The 22,806-nt window shown below is 44.0% G+C and overlaps 1 protein-coding gene and 1 long non-coding RNA gene across 2 annotated transcripts in view; both read left to right on the top strand.

The window, feature by feature from the left end:
- Nucleotides 1–937: 937 nt before the first annotated feature.
- On the top strand, nt 938–2,122 carry LOC141141446 (uncharacterized). The gene is made up of 3 exons (XR_012244085.1): nt 938–1,144; nt 1,586–1,799; nt 1,894–2,122. It is a non-coding gene; the product is annotated as an uncharacterized lncRNA (long non-coding RNA).
- A 6,397-nt stretch (nt 2,123–8,519) lies between these two features.
- The window catches only part of EIF2A (eukaryotic translation initiation factor 2A), an 84,266-nt gene continuing 69,979 nt past the window's right edge, over nt 8,520–22,806 (top strand). Inside the window, exons 1-3 of the mRNA XM_073625987.1 lie at nt 8,520–8,654; nt 18,948–19,017; nt 21,715–21,789. Coding sequence (XP_073482088.1) covers nt 8,627–8,654; nt 18,948–19,017; nt 21,715–21,789 — 173 coding nt within the window. The 5' untranslated portion in view covers nt 8,520–8,626. The remainder of the gene's footprint in view (nt 8,655–18,947; nt 19,018–21,714; nt 21,790–22,806) is intronic.

Below are 22,806 nucleotides of genomic sequence, written 5' to 3' on the forward strand. Positions count from 1 at the left end.
CACCATGCTTTATTTGCAAGAATGATATCTTCTGTAATCACTTTGAAGGATATTATCCAAAAGAGTTCTAAAACTCTCCTATTTAGTCTACAATTATTTTTGTGTTTGCCTGGCTTTGGATCTGTCCTCGCCCGGCGCACGTGGGCCACGCCGAGCCATCTTTGATGACGGCGTGGCACTTTTTTACACTGCAGACTCGTCCGTTTAATCGGGCTTGTCATGTCGGTGTGTTCGTGCGTCGGTGGGGTTGATCTGCATGACGCTCTCCCAGCACCTCGGTTTTCTGGGGGGGTGCCGTGCAGACCGTCCCCTGGGGCCCTTTTCTGGACACCTCGTTTTTTCCCCCTTCCGTTTTTTGAATATATAAAAATATATATATATACACTTTCCATACATCTCCCCTTCCTTAGGTTGTTAAATTAAATGGAATCAATGTTGACTCTAACTTCATGATTTTTCATATATTTTTTCATATTTATTTTTTCATATGTTGACTCTAATTTCATGATTTTTCATATATTTTTTCATATTTATTTTTCCATATTTTTTACACATTTTTTCATCTATATTTTTTATTTATTTTCATCATTCATACATATTTCCATCCTCTTTTTCAATCCAACTTACTTTTCCCCTTTTCTTTCCATCCTCCTTTTCAATCCCATTTATTTTTCCCCTTTTTTTTTTTTTTTCCTTCCCCTTCCTTCTTCCTTCCATTGCCTCTTTCTATTCTCTCCCCTCCTCCTTCCCCTTTTTCTTTGTCCATATGACTGCTTTCTCTCTCTTTCTTAAATGCTTCAGCCTAGTTCCTTATCCTCACAAGTATTAGCTTGACAGGACGTTGTCATGCGCTGCGCCATGCGCAATGACACCACCCCCTGGGACGGCGTGACTCCGGAGTTTCCTCTCCTCTAGGATCTCCGGATATCCGCCCTTCCTGTATGCGTCGCTCCGTCTGACGCATGCGCACACTGCAGAGTGATATTCCTTCCTCTGCTGACACCTCCGGTTGGAATCTCACTGCGCAGGCGCCGGCGGCTATTTAAGCCGCGTCTTGGCGTTCTGCCCAGTGTGCTATCCCACCAGCTAACCCTCAGGACGCTCTCCGTCCCAGCTGCTTAAGTACCATCCTTGCACCTAATAAGTAAGTAAGACTAAAAAAATTTCCTTCCCTCTGAACTGGATGTTTTACCGCTCTGTGACACCTCTCTATGAGACAAAATTAAGCATACTTTGCCATACTCTTCTTACTTGCCTGCTCTATACCTACTTGACTAATGGCTCACTGATGTGATTAATTGATCAATCTACATTTAATTCTTCTCCAATTTAAAAAGGGCCCATCATTAATCCCCTATATCCAGCAGGCCTGCCAGTATGTCTTCCTTTCTATATTCCAGAGAGCATTATCCTGATATACTGAAACATTTAGCCACAATCTATGGTCCTTACATTCTTTGCATAAATGAAGAAAAAAGTCTCCTTTTCTTTTTGGGTGAATGGATAACAAAAGATGTATAGGATATTTGCAAATTCATGGTCTTTTGAGAAAATTACTCATAAGCTTATTTTTCTTTTTTTAAAGGGCAATCTGGGATCCAGTGGGGTTGTCCTTCCTTTTTGGGGGGCCTTTGCGAGGCAATTTCTGAAGCCGACGGATAGCTACTATCTTACACTGGCTGATCAGCCGACAACCAGTGTGTTTTTCTTTTAAAAGGATCTAGCCTGCTACCCTATGCCAAATTGCATGTTGGGGTGCAGTCATATATATAGCTTTCATTCTTGAAAACTTCTTGTTGGTATGTATGGTGGACATGGTGGGTTGTTAGGTTACTAAACCTTTGTGGTTCATATTGTTCCCTCTGTGCAAATTGTTTTCATTTGTTATTTCAGAATGTATCTCCTATATATGCGACTTTTCTCTCTGCAATACGCCTCTGAAGAAGGGACATCGTCCTGAAACATGTCAGGCTTCTAGAGAAAATATTCTATTATGAATGGAAGTATACAAAAATTATTACAGGATAGCAAATTTTATTGTATAAATATTCCTGTTGAGATCTATAACCAAATGTACCTTGTTTTTATGATTTTTCAAATAAATAAAACATTTTTTATCTAATCCATGTATGGTTCGCCTACAAAGTCCCATTATACTGGGGGGTATATAAGTTTCTCAACTTAGGGGTCTTATTTTTTCCAATCCTCAGGGTAAGAGCCCCTTTTTGTGGTTTCCAAAACAAATCTAATTTTAAATCGGATGTTCAACCGACTTAGAAAAAGTGGTAGTTCAATAAAGATAAATCAAAAAGGGGGCACTGTTTGCTCCTTTAGCCCATACCAAAAGACCACAGTTACGGCAGACTAGGGGTGGGAGGAAGGTTGACCTGGTTTGCCAAACAATGGGCAGAGGTCACCGAAAGTCCCTTCATCCTCCAGATTATAAAAGAGGACTACAGGTTAGAATTCAGACTTTCCCTAGGCCTGAGGGGGTTTTCTCACACATCTACCCAGGGATCAGGGGAGAAAGCAGGCCATATTAGGCCTGATTTCTCTTTGGGAATCGGAGCAAATGGTTTCTTCCGTTCCGGAGAATCAAAAATTTCAGGGTTGCTACTCTCTCGTTTTTTCATTAAAGTAACCTTCTGGCAAATTTTGGATGTTCATCAAGTTAGGTGTCCTGAACAGATTTTTGGTTTACAGCTGATTCCGTATGAAAAGCATTTATTCGGTCAGAAATCTGTTGCAACCAGTGAGATCACTCTAAGATGGGGTGTACCTGTATTGGATCTATTTGCACCCAGTCTAAACAGGAAGCTTCCAGCCCTTTTTTCTCGCTAGAAATAGAGACGGAAGCTTTAGGGACAGATGCGCTGACTTTCCCATGGAAGTTCAGTCTTGCATATGCCTTCCCGCAGTTTGCACTGTTGCCTCTGGTAGTACAGAGGTTTGTTCAGGCAGAAGTAATTCTGATAGCTCCATGGAGACCCAGGAGGAGTTGGTTCTCAACACTGAGAACACTTTCAAAAGCTCTCCCCTGGCCCCTGCCAGATTGAAAGAACCTTCTTCGACAAGGGCCAGTACTCCACCCAAACCCTCAGATTTACCGCTTGATGGCTTGAAAGCGGAGGGACTCATTTTACACCTGAAAGGATGTTGAGAAAAAGCCCCCCCACAGAGGGTGAGGGGAGCTCCAACCGTCCCATTGTCTACATTTATTTGCCCCCTGAAGAGGAGTTGTAGTGTGGTAACGGACTAGCCAGCCCTTCAGACAGCAAGTAGATTATAGTGTATTATGAAGATTTAGGGATGGATCTCCTGGGCGGAGAGCAAGGCGAGGGGGGCAACTATAGGCCTCCAACTGACCTCTCCCCGCACACCACCCATGTGAGGGTCACCCCAAGGTAAAGTGTCTGCTCCATAGTGGCAAAACTATGCCAACTCCCGGGTGAGCCGGGCTGTCTCATGGTAACAAACTCTCCAGCCTGTCGGTCTAGCTGGCACGTCCATTCCCCACTCACCACCTTATATATAAACAAATACACTACCATTGGTCAGGGGACCAGGATAAGTTGAGGTAGAAGAAAGAAAAGGTATAGGGAGCAGGAAAAGACAGAAAGAATAACTGGAACATACCTGGAATCTCGCGTCCAGCCTCACCTCTCACACTTCGCCTCTGCTGCCATAGCACAATATGGTGGGTAACTGAAAGAGAAAGGTAATTTCCCTTCCTCCTCAAGCTGTTAAATTACAGTACATTAGATCTCTGTTCTCACTCGTGGAGTCTGAGGGCGTCGCTTAAGGGATGGCTTTGCCAGTTCCAGGAGGGCCACGTCCAAGCTAGAGGACACTTGTCCTGGGTCGGAGACATATGTTACCCAATCTGACCAAGTGCTGGAGAAGCAGTCACGGGTACCCCGAAAGGTGGCAATCCAGTCCTCTCCTTCCCTTATTTCACTCACTTTACGCCTCCATTCCTCCCTGCCAGGGATTTGTGTTTGTTTCCAGTATATGGGGAGCAGCCGCTTAGCTGCGTTCAATAAGTGAGGCAATACACTTCTTCTATATTGGCTAACTGGCATGGGAGGAATGTGCAAAAGGAAATGGACCAGGGAAAGAGGAACGTCCAGACCTACAATGTCCTTAATCTGGGACCTAATATCTTCCCAACCAGGTTGAGATATACATTGAGATGCTGTCCCAGGTGTTTCACATGGACAGAAGCAAAGTAGGTTTTGTGATATCTTTGCTTTCTGAGACAGCCTTGACCTGGGCAAATCCTCTGAGACACAAAAACCTGTTGTCTTGGGTTACCTTGAGTTTGTGGCTTCTTTTAAAAGGGTATTTGACATTCCTGCAAGCTCCGCTTCTGCTGCCAAGTGCCTCATGTCCATCAAACAGAGTACGAGAACTGTTGCCGATTACGCCATTGAATTCCATACTCTGGCAGCAGAGGTTGCTTGGAACAATGAGGCCCTCGTGGCTGCTTTTTCACATGGTTTCTCGGATACCATCAAGGATGAGATAGCAGCCTGAGATATACCCACTGAGCTGGAGAAGTTGATCACGTTTGCCATCCTCATTGACTCCAGACTCAGAGAAAGACTCCCTTTTAAAGAGCGCTTAGGGAAGCCTCCTGTACATTTGTCTCCGAACTTTACAGTCCCACTCTTGTCTCCCTCACCTCCCATGCCTCCTGGTACCGAGTCGGTCTGTGAAGATGAACCCCTGCACTTGGGCTTCACGCATCTCTCTGCGGATGAGACAACCCTTGGGAGGAGGGAGAGATTGCGCCTTTATTGTGGCCAGGCAGATCACTTTTTGAAGTCTTGTCCTACCAGTCCAGGGAACGTCCGAACTTTGAGGTCTTGTCACAGACAGACCTTAGGTGGTGTTGTTTCGTCCCCAGTTATCCAGAAGGATAAGCCCCTGGTTTTGATTACCCTTTCTTGGGCTAAGTCGTCCGTTGAGATACAGGCCCTAATCGACTCTGGGGCTGCAGGCCTGTTCAATGATTCTGCCTTTGTATCGAAGCACTCGATTCTGCTGCAGCTGCGTGACACTCCACTTGCCACTGAGGCTCTTGACGGGAGACCTCTACAGCCTGCCCATGTGACTCATGAGACTGTTCCGTTGTCGATGGCCGTAGGGGCTCTTCACCATGAGATAATCTAATTCCAAGTTATTTCCTCACCTAAGTTTCCGCTGATTATTGGTTATCCTTGGTTATAGAGGCACAAACCCTCTTTTGATTGGCTCTGTGCTGAGGTTCTCTCCTGGTCGCCACAATGCAGTAAGACATGCTTACAGAAGGTAGCCAAGGCCCTGTGCACCTCTTCACTCTCCTCCCTGCCAGGGGAGGACCGCGATGTCTTTGACAAACGTCAGGCCGGTAGTTTGCTTCCACACCGGTCGTATGATTGCACAATTGACCTTCAACCTGGTGCCATACCCCCTCATGGCCAGGTTTAGCCTTTGTCGGTCTTGGAGGATAAGGTCATGGAGGAGTATGTTGCAGACGCACTTTCTCGAGGTTTCATCCGCAAATCCTCATCTCCTGCTAGTGCTGGTTTCTTCTTTGTGAAGAAAAAGAGTGGTGAACTGAGACCTTGTATTGATTATAGGGATAGGGGTCTCAATCGTTTCACGATTAAGAATGCCTATCCGATTCTGTTGATTACGGAGTTATTTGACCGCTTCAAGAGAGCAACGTTTTTACAAAGCTTGATTTAAGAGGGGCATACAATCTCGCGAGGATTAAGGAGGGCGACGAGTGGAAACCTGCGTTTAATACCAGAACAGGCTATTATGAGTACCTCGTAAAGCCTTTTGGCCTTTGTAATGCCCTGGCAGTTTTCCAGGAATTTATTAACGATGTCCTCCGAGATTTGTGGCAGTTATGTGTAGTGGTTTATCTCGACGATATACTCATATTTTCCAAGTCCCTGGAGAGCCACCACACAGATGTCTGTCATGTGCTTCAGAAACTAAGAGAGAACAATCTCTATGGTAATATGGAGAAGTGCGAATTCCATTGTGAACAGGTTAAATTCCTGGGTTATGTCATTTCCACTGCTGGTTTTTCGATGGACTTTGCAGTGTTTTTTTGGCTTTGCCAACTATTATCGGAAGTTTATTCGTAACTTCTCGTGTCTGGTCAAGCCCCTGACTGATATGACCAAAAAGGACGATAACCCACAGAGTTGATCTCCGGAGTCCATTAAGGCCTTTGAAAGTCTCAAGGCTGCCTATGTTTCTGCTGCTGTGTTGGCACACCCTGATCCTACGTTACCTTTTATCCTTGAGGTTGATGCTTCTGAGACTAAAGTTGGCGCCCTACTGTCTCAATGTCCTACCTCTGAGAGCGCTATGCATCCTTGTGGCTACTTTTCCAATAAATTGTCACCTGTGGAGTGTAATTACGAGATTGGTGACAGAGAGCTGTTAGCGATCATTTTAAAAGAATTGAGACATATCCTCAAAGGTACCACCGTGCCTGTTCTCATTCTTACTGACCATAAGAATCTCACATTTTTGTCTGAGGTTAAACGCCTCTCTCCCAGAAAGGCGCGATTGGCTCTTTTCTTGTCTAGTTTCAATTACATTGTCTCATTCTTACCCGATACTAAGAATGTAAGGGCTGACACTTTGTCACGACAATTTTCCTCCACTTCCAAGATGGAGTCGGTTCCGGTTCCTGTGATTCCTCCTGATCGTATTCTGGCTACGGTTCGCACCAGTCTCACTTCTCCTTTGGGTGACAAAATTCTTGCTGCTCAGGTTCATGCACCTCCTGAGAAACCTTGTGAGTGCAACTTTGTCCCAGAGAGTCTCCGTACTGCCGTGCTCCAGACTTACCATTCTCCCAAGGCTGCTGGCCACCCTGGGAAGAATCAACTCTTTTGGACCATTTCCCAACAATTCTGGTGGCCTAGTCTACGTGCTGATGTAACTGCCTTCGTAGCTGCCTGTTCCGTGTGTGCTGAGAGTAAGACTCCACAACACCTTCCAGTGGGCCTCCTACAACCCATACCCAATGTAGAGAGGCCCTGGACCCACCTGTCTATGGATTTCATTGTGGAGTTACCCAACTTCCAGGGAAACACAGTTATCCTTATGGTGGTTGACCAGTTCTCAAAAATGTCTCATTGAATTCCACTTAAGAAGTTGCATCTAAGGAACTGGCTTCCATTTTTGCTCGGGAGATCTTTCTCTTACATGGGCTACCCAAGGTGATTGTCTCAGACAGGGGTAGTCAGTTTGTGTCCCGGTTCTGGCGAGCCTTTTGTGCACAGTTGGGAATTCAGCTTGCTTTCTCCTCTGCGTATCACCCGCAGCCTAATGGGGCCGCAGAACGAGCCAATCAGGCCTTGGAGCAATTCCTACGTTGCTGTATTTCTAACCATCATAACAACTGGTCAGACCTCTTACGGTGGGCGGAATTTGCTCACAATAGTGCCTTGAATTGTGCTTCCCGACTGGCCCCATTTATGGCGAACTATGGTTTCCAACCTTCCATGTTGCCTGACTCATTTGTTCCGCAGAGTATTCCTGCGTTAGTGGAGCATCTCCATGGTCTTCGTTCTACTTGGGCACAAGTCCAGGAGGCTTTGCGACATGCTAATGATGCAGACTCCATGCTGACTGCAGACTCCTGCCGGGTTATAATTGTGTCCCCCTGCTTTTCTAATGACCCTTCCCCTTCCAGCTGTTGCGAAACTACAAGTCCCATCGTGCCTCTGCCTGTGGGAGTCATGCATGTAACTGTCAGCCTTGCAATGGCTCATGCATACCTCCCAACTTTTTGAGATGGGAATGAGGGGCACCTATCAGCAAATGCATGCAGGCATAGAACACACCCCTTGCCACGCCCTCTTAAAGGAGAATTGTATAAAAACAAATAAAAACAAGATTGGTTAAACCCACAAGTGCTTTTTTTTACCACTACTATTCCTTTATATTGGCTTTTGGAATTTACAAATGCAGCAATTTAGAAATCAGATGAAAGGATTAGCACTGGAAAACACTTTTCGATAGATAAAAGGTGCATTTTATATACAACTATAGAGATCAGACCAAAATGAGGGACACATGAGGAGGAATGAGGGACAGAGGCTCCAAATCAGGGACAGTCCCTCCAAATCAGGGATAGTTGGGAGCTATGCCTCATGGGACTTGTAGTTTCGCAACAGCCAGTTTCAGACCCCTGATTTAGGTATTCAAACACACAGAAAAATCTATTACATAGAAAATGTTTTTTTTTAAATATCCAGGGAATGAAGATAGAAGGTGATTGGTTGCCATTTACTGCTGCTCCAGTTTTGACATTCCTTCAGTGTGATGCAGTATGTGGCGTATTATTATTATTAGGACTGAATCAGCAAACACTCTCCTCTGGAAATCACAGAAGTGAAGAGTTTCCCTGCAACATGCAACACTGTGACAGGATGACATCACACGTGTCTTCTAGCGCAGGCCCCGCCTCTCTCGGCGGATGGATACCAGAGCCCACTAGCGGAAGTGTCTGCTCCATACAGTGACCAGTGATGCGGCGGTAAGGGGTACGTGTATCTAGTTGTAGCTCCTCCTCGTCTGTCCGACGTCAGCGGTCCCTTTCCGGCTCAACATGGCGCCTCCCATACCGCTGCTGGCAGGTCTGTGTCCTCTGTATTAGGGAGTTCTAGTGGACACCTGGGAGGGTGGTCCTGTTGGCAGCAATGAGTTCTCTAATAGCGGGCTGTGTTGTCGGTGTGGTGTCCATCCACTCATAGGACCTGACATGGGAGCTCACATAGGACACGTGTTCTAGGGATGTGCACTGAGAGCAAAGCATGTGCGGCTACAAGGAGTCCTGTGCAGGATGGCCCATGGAAAGCTCTGCTTGGCATTACAAAGCCTTCTCTTATTATTTGCCCCACCAATGTGTGCTGTAATCTGTCTGCTCATGCCATGCTTCATTTTTTTCTACTCCTTTTTTTTTTTTTTCAGCCCCGGAAGAATTTACCCCCTTCCTGACCAGAGCACTTTATGCGATTCGCCACTGCGTCGCTTTAACTGACAATTGCGCGGTCGTGCGACGTGGCTCCCAAACAAAATTGACGTCCTTTTTTCTCCACAAATAGAGCTTTCTTTTGGTGGTATTTGATCACCTCTGCGGTTTTTATTTTTTGGGCTATAAACAAAAAATAGCGACAGTTTTAAAAAAAACGCATTATTTTTTTACTTTTTGCTATAATAAATATCCCCAAAAAATTATTAAAAAAAAACATTTTTTTTCCTCAGTTTAGGCCGATACGTATTCTTCTACATATTTTTGGTAAAAAAAAATCGCAATAAGCGTTTATTGATTGGTTTGTGCAAAATAGGGGCTAGTTTTATGGCATTTTTATTAATAATTTTTTTTTTTTACTAGCAATGTCAGCGATCAGCGATTTTTGTGACTGCAACATTATGGCGGACACATCGGACATTTTTAAAACATTTTTGGGACCATTGTCATTTATACAGCAATCAGTGCTATAAAAATGCACTGATTACTGTGTAAATGACACTGGTAGTGAAGGGGTTAACCATTAGGGGCGGGGAGGGGTTAAGTCAGTACTAGGGATGTGTTCTAACTGTAGGGGGGATGGGCTAGCTGTGACACGTGACTGATCTCTGCTCCCGATGACAGGGAGCAGAGATCAGTGACACTGTCACTAGGCAGAACGGGGAGATGCTTGTTTACATCAGCATCTCCCCGTTCGTCCTCTCCGTGCGACGACCTGACTCATGGAGCTCCCGGCCGGCGCGTGCACGCAATGGCATGGCGGGGAATTCAATGGGACTTACAGGTACGCTAGGGTTGTCCCGATACTAGTATCGGTATCGGCACCGATACCGAGCATTTGCCCAAGTACTTGTACTCGGGCAAATGCTCCCGATGCTTCCCCCCGATACCTAGAGGACAGCTGTGATCGGCAGTGGGGGGAGTTACAAGATTCTCCCCCCGCGCCGGCTTTCAGCTGCTTCAGTGACACAGCGGTGATCGCTCACCGCTGACTGTCACTGCATCCTCCTCCATGTCCCCTCCTTTCCTCTGTCCCTCTCCGCTGTCCCCCTCCGTTCCCCTCTCCTTCTCTGTGCCTCTCCACTGTGACTGTCCCCTCCGATCCAATCTCCTTTTCTGTCCCCCTCCGTTCCGCCGTCCTCCTCCTTGCTTTGTGAATAGACAGAGTCAGCTGACTCTGTCCATTCACATAACTGAAACATTGTAATCTCTTGTGATTACGATGTCTCAGTTTATGAATGGAGAGGAGCCACTGTCTTCTCTCCATTCATTCTCAGTGCAGCTGAGGCTGCAGAGAAAGGGACTGGGGAATCTCTATCCTCTGTCTCTTTCTCTGTCTCAAGGGGGAGATAACAGAGGTCTGTTAAGACCCCTGATATCTCACCAAAGCCCCCCAACAGGGCTGATAAAAAAAAAACAAAAAAAACACATATTGCAATAAAGTATAAAAAAAATATTATTTAAAAAAATAAAAATTGTAAATAAATAAAAAAAAAAAACACACACACATACACCGTTCACCCCCCCACCCCCCAAAAAAAGAAAGCACTGTTAAAAAAAAAAAAAAACACTGTCGCGTGACATTTAAAAAAAAGTATCGGTAATCGCTATCGGCGAGTACTTGAAAAAAAGTATCGGTACTTGTACTCGGTCCTAAAAAAGTGGTATCGGGACAACCCTAAGTGCGCCCATTTGCCCAGCCGTGCCATTCTGCCGACGTACATCATACATGTCTACAAACGTGTGTACATACATGTGTCACACTGACAGCTTGAGAGGAGAGCTGATGAGGGTAGGCCTGAACAGATCATTAGAGCCTCCTCATCAGCACACACCAGCGAAGGAGAAAAATTACTTATTTACAAAATTTTCTAACAGAAACTTTTTTTTTTTTTTTCAACATTTTCAGTCGTTTTTCTTTTCTAGCAAAAAATAGAAAAAAACCCAGTAGGATAAATGCATGTAACACTAAAATCTCTACATCTACAGACATTCACGATCTAACACTAACCTATCCAACCCTATAAAGAACACATCAGTATCCATACCTTTTTTGAAGCCGACCCGATCCCATGCTGAGCTGTCAGCCGTGGCTTCGATGTGGAGGCGGGTGCAAAGGACACAGCGAACAACTGAAGCCCCATAGTAGGTCTATGGGTGATGTCACTCCCCGTTCATTTCACAACTGTTGTTGGCTGTGTCCTCTGCAGAGCTTCCGCCGCTGGAGACCGGAACCAGAGCGGCTTCAAAAAAAGGTATGTATACTGATTTCTATATAGGGCTACATAGGTTAGGCTTATACCGTGGATGTCTGTAGATGTAGCAATTTTAGTGTTAGGGTGGATGGACTTGTCCTTTAACCTCCTGGCATCTGCGCTATGGCCGAATGACGGCCACAGCGCGGACCTGCATTCCCAGGAGGCCGTCATATGACGGCCTCCCCTGTGCACGCTCCCTGCGCGCGCCGTGATCACCGAGTCACTGAAACTTGGCTGATCACCGATCTAAGTAAGGGGCCGGTCCCGGCCCCTTACCATGTGATCAGCTGTCAGCCAATGACAGCTGACCACATGATGTAAACAAAAGATCGGTAATCGTTTTTTTTTTTTTTACTCATGCTGACAGCGTGAGTAGAAAAAACAGCCGATCACCGGCTAGGATGTGAGGGACATCGGTCCCCAAGTGGAAGAGGCACATCTGCCTCATCAGTGCCACCTAAAAGTGCCACCTAATAGTGCCCACAGTGCCACCTAACAGTGCCAACAAGTGCCACCTATCAATGCCCACCTGTAGTGCCAATCAGTGCCACCCGGCAGTGCTGCCCATCACTGCCACCCATCACTGCCGCCTCATCAGCGTACATCAATAAAGGAGAAAAATTACCCGTTTAAAATTTTTTATAACAAAATATAAAAAAATAACAATTTTTTTTTTTAACAAAAAGTAAAAACTGCAGAGGTGATCAAATACCACCAAAAGAAAGCTCTATTTGTGGTGAAAAAATGGTAAAAATTTCATTTGGGTACAGTGTTGTATGACTGCGCAATTGTCATTCAAAGTGTGTCAGCGCTGAAAGCTGAAAATTGGTCTGGATAGGAGGGGGGTTTAAGTACCCGGTAAGCAAGTGGTTAACCACTTCAATACCAGGTACCCCCCTCCTGCCCAGGACAATTTTCAGCGATGTCACATTTTGAATGACAATTGCTCTGTCATACAACACTGTATTTAAACTAAATTTTTATCATTGTCCTCCCACAAATAGAGCTTTCTTTTGGTGATATTTGATTACCACTGGGGTTTTTATTTTTTGCTAAACAAACAAAAAAATACTGAAATAAATAAATAATGAATAATAATGAAATAAATAATGTTTTTCTTTGTTTCTGTTATAAAATGTTGTTTTCTCCTTCAATAACGGGCACTGATGAGAAGGCGCTAATATGTAGAACTGATGGGCACTAATAGATGGCACTGATGGGCAACACTGATGATGAGGTACTGATAGTCATTATTGAAGGGCACTGATTGGCACTTTGGGCACTGATTGTCAGATGTAGTGGGCACCTCTGATGGGGGCTGTGCTGATAATCAATGCGCTGATTATCAGCGCAGACCCCCCTCTGACGAGGAAAGCCGTTTACTGGCACTTCTGATTACACGCTGTGATTGGTCACAGCTGATCACGTGGTAAAGCGCCTACATCATAGACTCTTTACCACGATCAGAATTGTGGTGTATAAAAGTGACACACCACACCACCGATTGGTGCACTGCGCACAATCTGTTATGTGGCGGGCAGGAAACGGTTAAATACCCCCCAAAAAAGCTCTATCAGTCTAAAAAATAAACATGCTAAAAATTTCATTTGGGTACAGTGTTGTATGACCCTGCAATTATCATTCAAAGTGTGACAGCACTGAAAGCTGAAAATTGGTCTGAGCAGGAAGGGGTGAAAGTGCACTGTATTGAAGTTGTTAACTGGTAATTGCGCGGTCATGTAACACTGTACCTAAATGAAATTCTATATATATTTTTTTTCACACAAATAGAGCTTTGTTTTGGTGGTATTTGATTGCCACTGGATTTTTTATTATTTAAATGAAAAAAGACCGAAAAGTTTGAAAAAAAAAAAAAAAGATTTTTTACTTTATGTTACAAAACATATCCAATAAAAAATCTAATTTTGGATAAAATGTGTTCTGCTACATGTCTTTGTTAAAAAAAAAATTCCAATAAATGTATGTTGATTGGTTTGCGTGAAAGTTATAGCGTCTACAAACTATGGTGTGTGTATATATATATTGGAATTTTTTTTTTTTTTATACTAGTAATATTGCTGATCAGCGACATATAATGGGCCCGCGATAGTGTGGCAGGCAATCTAACACTAACTGATGCAGGGGGGAACTGAGTAACTGCCACTGAAATCACCCATGACACTAATTCAGTGATCAGTGCTAATAATATATGCTGACTGGGAAGAGGTTGACATCTAGGGCAATCAAGGTTTGTAATGTGTGCTGTTTTTTACTACAGATCACTTTGTTTCTTATCCCTGCTTTGCAGAGATAAACAAAGAGGTTGTCAACACAGAGCTCTGGGCTCTCATTGGACACAGCTGATCAGCAGGTCCCAACCATAAATCATTGGCGAGGACTTGTTGACAGACTTCCACTGTGCACAATCACAGCGACGGGGGAAGCGAACAGTACTGTACAGATGCGTCGCTTTGCCCTTGGGGGCCGCCCACGCTCAAGTGGTTAATTCGTAAGGCCATATTCACAGTAGATGTGCTGGGGTGCATTTTTTGAGTGCATTCCCAACGCATGGCAACCAAAAAATAATGGTTCCTTATGAATGCAGTTCACGCCAGCGCGTTGCGTCTGCCTAGCACTGAAAAAAGTATGGCATGCAAAACACAACTCATTCACTTGCATGCAAACTCACATAAACAGATAAATGCAACGCATGTAAAATGCATGCCGATGTATCACAACACATTGCAAAAATGCAACACATGCCCTAACAGATGCATTGTGATGTGAATGAGCCCTATCTAAAGGCATTTTTAATGGACTGATTGGAGAGGGTTTAGAACACCTGTCAGGTATGTATTGCTGTCTGTTACTTTGCAATTCACATCTAGCGTTTTTAGCAAGACACACATAGGGCAGTCCCCTTCATTTGAATGGATTGCTCTACGCTCACCAAAGGCATCAAAGAAGCTCCTGCATCTTTTTTACCATGTTCTTTAGCGCGTTTGCTGGCCACATTTGGGGTGTCAGTGACAATGGCAAAGCGTGACACGAGTGCTCAGATGTGTACAGGGCCTTAGGGAGATTCATCTTTGTTTACTTTTATCACTGAGAGTGAAGGTGAAAGATTCCTAAAATGTGTGTTTTCACCAGAACAGGCACAGAGAGGAAATCTTCCAATAGTGATACTAGTACTGGTGACAACAGGAGATTCCCTCACTTTGGAGGCATTTTATCTAACTTCCTGTTTTGGCTGTGGGACAGGAAGTGAAATCTCCCTAATGGCATATAGAAGGCAACAAAAAAAAAATACGGATTATACCCTCCCTTATTCTATCCAAAATGAAAAAAAGTTTTGTCTTTTAGTCTTTTTTATCTTTATTGCTATCTTAAGGGGGTTAACAAGCTCCCTATGTGTTCTCATGTTCAGGTGACAGGTTATCTTTATGGAGACCTCAGGGGTCTGTAAGACTCCCAGTGTCTCCCCTGCACTCCTTTTCACCAGATCAAGCAGAGGACATACTAGATTGAATATTTACATGGCATTTCAGTCAGGATTCTGACAGCTTTTCACTGAGAAAAAAAAACTCAGAGCTGAGCACCTCCAGGTTCAATAATCACAGAAGATATAAACATGATATGGAAGGATGTAGAACCACCAAATCACTTTTATGGTACTGTAAACATGATCAATCAGTTCTACGTCCACCTGAATCACTTTTGTATGAAAGCAAAAAGAAAAGATGCCAAGCTCACAGCCTCTATTGCAGATGGGAGCTTGTTTTAACCACTTGAAGTCCAAGCCATTTATAAATGGTCAAATGACAAGAGATTCAACGTTATTTTTGCAGTGGCTTAGGGCAGCACTTTAACCAACTCTATGCACCACAGTGTGCCATGCTGCAATGTGTTTCACAGTGTAATAATGAAGACATGATACATTTTTATGGATACTGTGGGAACTGGGCAAATCTGTGCTTTCCTGTATTGAGCCTGCTTTGATCTGCATAGACATGGTGTGAAGGAGCCCTCAGTGATAGATTTTCACTTTCCAGACCTCTTTCACACTGGGGCCACCCGTGCGTTAGTGCTAAAGCGCCGCTAGTTTTAGTGGCGCTTTAGCAGCACTTTTTGGTAGCTAGCGGGGTGCTTTTACCCAAGCTAGTGGCGGAAAAAGGGGTTAAAACTGCCAATGTTGCAGCGCTTTCTCATTCATTCCAATGGGCAGTGGCATTTTAGGAGCGCTGTATACAGCGCTCCCAAACCGCCTCAAAAATGCTGCTGGTAGGACTTTTTCTAATGTCCCACAAGCGCACCGCCCCAGTGTGCAAGCACGGGAGGCAGTTTTCAGGTGCTTTACAGATGCTATTTCTAGCGCTAAAACTGCCTCAGTGTGAAAGGGGTCGTAGACACGTCCAGATTTGAGCAACAGAACAAATCATCTCAAGTAGACCCACACCCCAATTATGTTCTACGCCCTCTCCACTACTTTACATGACTACTAAGTAGGGATGCACCGAATGGAAATTTTGGTGCTGAAACCGATACTGAAAATGAAGGATGCACTAGGCCGAAAACCGATACCGAAAATGTCAGGTTTTAAAAAATATTTATTATTTTTATATATAATTGTATTTAACTTTTTAATTAATATCATCAATTTAAATTAATACGAATTTATTGTTTTCCATTATTGGCACCTTTAGTGCAAGAAAGGTCAAGAAAAATGCAGTCTGCAGTCTCTAACCATCTCTTGTATCATCTCTGCAATCTCTTACTTAAACTTAAACACATTGCTAATAGTATTAGCAAAATTTCCATTTCATGCACCTCTAGCAGACATGCTACAGGAGATGGTCGGAGACTGCAGACCTGCTACAGGAGATGGTCGGAGACTGCAGACCTGCTACAGGAGATGGTCAGAGACTGCAGACCTGCTACAGGAGATGGTCAGAGACTGCAGACCTGCTACAGGAGATGGTCAGAGACTGCAGACCTGCTACAGGAGATGGTCAGAGACTGCAGACCTGCTACAGGAGATGGTCAGAGACTGCAGACCTGCTACAGGAGATGGTCAGAGACTGCAGACCTGCTACAGGAGATGGTCAGAGACTGCAGACCTGCTACAAGGAGATTAATGCAACCTCACCAGTGCCCTGTCATATGCAGCCTGCCTGTGCCCAGCAGCCTCACCAGTGCCCATCATATGCAGCATGCCTGTGCCCAGTAGCCTCACCAGTGCCCTGTCATATGCAGGCTCACCAGTTCCCCGTCATATGCAGGCTCACCAGTGCCCCATCATATGCAGCCTCACCAGTGCATGTCAAATGCAGCCTGCCTGTGCCCAGCAACCTCTCCAGTGCCCGTCATATGCAGCCTGCCTGTGCCTAGCAGCCTCACCAGTGTCCATCATCTGCAGCATGCTGATCAGAGTGGCGTCCTCCGTGTATCACGGAGCAGGCATTGAATTGCCTGGGCCGCAGTAACAATGTCCTGTCTCCTGTGATCACGTCACACTGATTCAATGTCCCTCCATTGGATCAGTGTGCCGTCTATCACAGGAGGCGGGACATTGTTACTACTGCCCGGATAATTCAGCTCCGTGACATGCGGAGATAGTGGGGAGGAGGAGGAGGACTGGGGCACGCCAGGGTGACACTCCCTGCAATGGGCGGCACCCGGGGTGGACCCCACCCCCTTTCGGTATTGGCTGTTTTTTGCAATAGGCTGAATGAAAAAACACAGTTTTCGGACGATAATTTTTCAGCTGAAATTTCGGTGCACCTCTACTACTAAGTGTGACACTTTGTGTATGTAAACCCAAAATCTGTTTTTAGTAGGTTTGGGATCGTGTCGCATTGCATTCAGACTTCTTAAGGGGTAACTCCACTTTCGTGGGGGATAAAATAGCAAATAAAAAATATTCTAGCATATACAATTGTGCCGCAAGTCCTTTTCCATCTTCAGCGCTGTAATTCTCTGTAAAATGCAATACATACCTACCTGGAGGCATTCTGTACACAGATGGTGTACAGCAGTGGTTCTCAACCACAGTCCTCAGGTACCTTCAACAGACCATCCATGTTTGCAGGTTTTCCTTTATCTTGCACAGCTGGTTTAAATCAAACAAATGGCTTAGTATTTTGGACAGCAATTTTATCTGAAGGCTGGTTCACACCCTAAAAACGCACTCCGTATTCGTTCCGGATAGCTTTCTGTATGCGTGTTTTTGACGCAATGCAGTACGTTTTTTATGCCTTTCCAGGTGCTTTTTAATTTTTTTTCCTGTCCACTCCCCACTATACTAGGGTCCAGTGTGGTTTTTTTAATGTGTTTTACTGTGTTTCAGTGCAGGTAAAATACAACATGTTCTACTTTTTTTTTTTCTGGAACTGGAAAGCCCTGGAACTGATTGCACTGGTATGAACTGTGCCATTGGAAAATATATAACCTACTTTCTAAGCGTTTTTGATGCAGAAAAAAAACACACTGGACTGCATGTGGTTTGAACTGGCCCTAAGAGAAATTTCCAAAACATGGCATGGTGGGGGTACTTGAGGACTGAAGTTGAGAACCACTGGTGTACAGAACGCCCCAGATATGTGATTTTCTGCTTGTGTGATTGGCTCACTGTTTTTCCCAGAAGTTTGCACTTATACATGTCAGATTTTGAGCATCCCCTGCTACAAAAATGTAATTTTTTGGGTAGATACTCCTAAAGGGAAATCCTGTCTAAAGGGATGCAGACCATGCTAGTTTCCTCATTTGAGCCACGCAGGTGCAAAAAACATGTTGGAAAGAATGGAGAAGGGGAAAACCTCTGTAATGTTTTATTAGCAACTTGAAGACCACCCACCGCATATATACTGTGGCAGGGGGGCTCTATTGCGTTAAACAACGTACCTGTACGTTATTTTGTGCAATAGATACTGTGGGCACGCACACGTCCGCTGCGCATGTGAAATCGGTGGCAATGACAACGTCCTAATCAGTGTGACGCCGCTATTGCGGTGCCGCACTGATTTCAAAAAGTAGTTTCTGTACTACTTTTTGCAATTTCAGCTTGCGATTTCCATTGACATGTGTGCAGAAATCCACACAGTCTTTGAAATTGGGACTGACATGCGGGAGTGAAATTGTGCGAGTTCAGCTGAACTCGCACGGCTTCATTCCCGCAGCTCAGTGTGAACCTGGGCTTGGTGACATAGTCATATCTGGTACAGTTTTTGACTCTTCACCATGATCTATGGTAATCTATGCTAAACTAGCAAGCCTTTACTGGGAGTGCCACTTTAATGGAAGAAAGGCCTCAGAATGCCTACTCTTGGTGCTATATCATTCACAACAAAGTGGAAGTAAACCCTCCTGTCCTCTTCAGTCAAGAAAGCGGCCATCTTGCCCTCTGTTTAATCTTCAACTACAATGAAGCTGCACATGTGATCAGTTATGACACCAGCCATTGGAAGGTTTGACAGTTTGGTTATGAGCACAACCAATGTGACAGTTACATTTCTGACACGTGTCAGGAATGTAACTTTTTTTTTGAAATGGTTAAATTGATGGGTTTACTTGCACTTTAATGTTTTTATGAATGTGTTTATGTGACTAGCATTTTGATTGTGGTGTTATTTTTCTTCCCATAGTCAGAGGTTCAGACGGAATCCAATTGATCCAGGGGCCTCCAAAGTTTACCAACCATGACTCGTTTCAGAAGTAAGTTTTTTTTTTTTGTTTTTTTTTTCCCCTTTTTAATCGTAAATTATTATTTTTTTTTTTACCATTGATACATAATGTATCCATTGACACCTTGTAAACAAAAAGTATTTTTATTCAGTGTTCTGGAAGTCACCGGTTCCCCTCCTAGATGGCTCTGTGTGCTAAGAGCAAATAGGACAAAAAATGGGAAGCTCTTACCTTTTACACTCTGGATGGGTGTTGTATGTGGTATCCAGTTGACGTCCGATTCAGCAGGAGGTGGCCACATGCTAATTTTGAGGGGTATAGCTTCTGTGGGACATTATCATCTCTGAGGCAGAATAGGTCTAAAATAGGTTGTATTTGAATGCAGCGTTGCAGTTTTCAGACCAAGTAGAGGGAAACCAGCAAAGCCTTTGAGTTTTGATTGCGCAAAGCACTAAGTGGTGTGTAAACATTCCATTAAAGTGGAACTGTAGGCAACTTTTTTGGATAGAGCAAAGAAAGGTTATATCCCCTACAAGGTTTATTTTTGTCATCTTTGTCCCATTGTGGAGATTTCCCTTCACTTTCTGTCCCAGGAGGGACTCTCTTGAGGACCCCCAGGTTACCAAAACTAGTGTCCCCATTGGAAGATTTCCTGCCCATTTTCTTTTTTGGGGACAACTAAAAATTTGGAATTTTCTTTTACTTTCAAAGATAATGGTAAACGGGACAAACAGAGAGGGTGAATCCTCCTTAAAGTGGTTGTAAATCAACAATAAAAAAACAAAAACCTGCAAGGCAAAGGCATAATAATGAGCTAGTATGCATAGCATACTAGCTCCTTATGAAAGTCTCACCTTAGGTCAAAGTCCCCGTACACTGCTCCGGCCGGCAACTTCGCTCCCGGAGTTACTTCCAGGTATTACGGGCTCCAGTGCTGTGATTGGCCAGAGCCGCAATGACATCATGGGAGCCGCCGGTAACGGCACACTAGCTGTAGCAACAGCACAAAAGTGCCATTGCTTCAGTGTGCATGTGCCGATGACGTCGGCAAATGCTGATACAGGGGATATCTCCTAAACTGTGCAGGTTTAGGAGACATCTGGGGTAGCTACAGGTAAGCTTTATTATAGCAAAAAGTGGTCTGTAAGGGTTTACAACCACTTTAATGGTGCCACAGCAATAAAAACCTAAAATATGTTCTAATCCCTCTCCACCCTATCCAAAACAAAAAACGTATTTTGCCTTTAGTTATACTTTAAGCTGAACTCTTAGTAAAGGTAGAGACTGGTTTGTAAATAAATTGGTGACAAACAAGTTTGCTTTTCACATTCCAAGGCCTATCAGCTAGGCTTCTCCTGCTATTTCCTATCAGCTAGGCTTCTCCTGCTATTTATCCTGCAGTTACCTTTATGGGCATGTATGGTTTGACACAATAGAGTTTATTTACTAAAGCTGGAGAGTGCAAGTTCAGGCTGATTTCTGCATAGAACCCAATCAGCTTCTAACCGCTTGTTAAATTAAGCTTTGCTAATAAAACCTGGAAGCTGATTGGTTTCTATGTAGAAGTGAGCCTGATTTTGCACTCTTCAGTTTTAGTAAATACAACCCCACTGGTTTCAGTTACATCATCTATTGTTACCAATGCACATGGATTAACTATTTTAGACATTTCATTTTGTATAAATTGTTAAATTACAGTATGTTAATGTGTTTTGACACATTTGACAATATTTTGACGATATTGACAAGTTATGTGAAAAATTTACTCCATAAACAGGGTTCCCCCAATGGCTCATTTATTTGATGCTTCACTCAACTGCTGTAGCAGCCCAAGAGTACCTGAATAAGACTCTGTAGCCAGCTGAGAGTTACCTGCCATTTGGGGATGAAAGCAATAGGGTGGTTGTCTATGACCCCATGCACACTGAATGTTAAAAACGATTCTTTTAGATGTGTCTTTTCTGCCTTTTAAATGCCCTTCCATGTTGGCCTATATGTCCATGCACACACAGGCATTTAGAGGCAGAAAAAACCCTCCCACTGCCTATGCATCCAGGAGCAGCAGCATTTTGGCAGAAAAAAATGCTTGACACATGTAAACGCGCTAAACGCACTTTAACGATATGCGTGTCAAGTGCTTGAGCGTTAATTCACTTCAATGGCCAGAATAAATTGCTATTCTGGCCAGTGGAATTGAATAATGCCTAAGCGAATCACATGCATAGCGTTTTTTCTGCCAAAACACTGCTGCCAGGAGGAAAGGTGTTTAGAGCTGGGCAAACGCCCTGTGTCCATGAGGCCGATGAGTGCAGCTTCTTGCACCTGTCGGAGTACTAAACTAGTTGAAGGAATTTCTGGGCATCATAGAGGAGAGTGTCATCAGGGAGGTAGCCTGGAACGCAAAGGACGACTTTTGGAGTCCCTATGATCTTGTGGCGGTGAGTGTAGGGACTCAACAATATCAGGCTTCTATACTCAGTATACCTTTCACAGGAGCTTTGATGGGAGCTTCCCAAACTAATTCTGATGCACAGACTGCACTACTTTTGTAGCATGTCACAACTCAACCAACCTTTTTCTTCAGTAAATGTTTCTGGTTCTTTGAATTCCATTAAGTTGAACTCCATGCAAACACCCGAGCTGTTTCTTTACTAAAACAGCATCTGTGGAGAATGTTGGATAATGTGAATGCTTGTATTAATTCTAATCTCTGCTCTTTTCTTATAGAGACAGTAGCAAAAATTGCAAAGTTTCCACATTTAGCAGAGATGGGAAGCTATTTGGTTGGTGTAATGGAGAAGTGTAAGTCCTTCTTTTCTTTTTTTTTTTTTTCTCTTCAGACCCTACCATGATATCAATTATGATGTTTCTGCATTTTATTGTATTTTTTTTTATTTTTTTTATAATTAAAGTAAAAGGTAAAATGACTTTGCTAAGGCACATATATGTGAAACAAGGCTACAAGAAGGTCCAGTTTCCTGTGTCCAGCATGTCTGAAAAGTGTGAGTTCACAAGTAAGTCGTGTGTACTGCAATGTTTATATCAGGTAAAACAAATACTCTCAAAGCGGAACTTTACAACTTGTTAAAAAAAATAAGAAACATACATTCCACATTAATAATTGTTACCAAAATTAGTGTGTGATGCAAACTGCCTCCAGCATTGCTTCTGAATCTTATTGCCAGAGGCTGCCATTTTCCTGTAGCCCTGAGCAGCAGTAAATCTTTAGGTTGTCAGCAGATCGGCTTCTAGTGGCTTTGATTTTCGGCACAGTGCCTAAAAATAGAGAGCATCTGAGCATGTGCAGAGCAGGGTAAGACAGTGTATTACTGAATTTTAAACAGTATAGGCACTTATTTTTAATGTTTTACATAGCTATACCTGCAAAAGGGAAACACCTGTAGGTGGTTAAACGTCTTTTCCTCCACCATCTAATTGCTACTTTTGCTGGACAGCTTGCTCCAATAAAGGAAGTTGAAAAATAACAGACTTGGACCCCTTTCACACTGAGGCAGTTTTCAGGCATTTTAGCACTTGAAATGGTGCCTGTACAGCGCCTGAAAACTGCCTCCCATGCCGCCAGACTGCTTTCACACTTGGGGCAGTGCGCTTGCGGGACGTTAGAAAACAACCTGCAAGCAGCATCTTTGGAGCGGTTTGGGAGCGCTGTGTACAGCGCTCCAAAAACGCCCCTGCCCATTGCAATGAATGGGCAGCGCTTCCAAAGTGCCACAACATGGGCGCTTTTAACCCCTTCAGCCACTAGCGGGGGGGATAAAAGCACGACTAAAATGAGCGGCCCCAGTGTGAAAGGGGTCT

Source organism: Aquarana catesbeiana, linkage group LG04 (genome assembly GCF_042186555.1).
Source record: "Aquarana catesbeiana isolate 2022-GZ linkage group LG04, ASM4218655v1, whole genome shotgun sequence".
Lineage (NCBI taxonomy): Eukaryota > Metazoa > Chordata > Amphibia > Anura > Ranidae > Aquarana > Aquarana catesbeiana.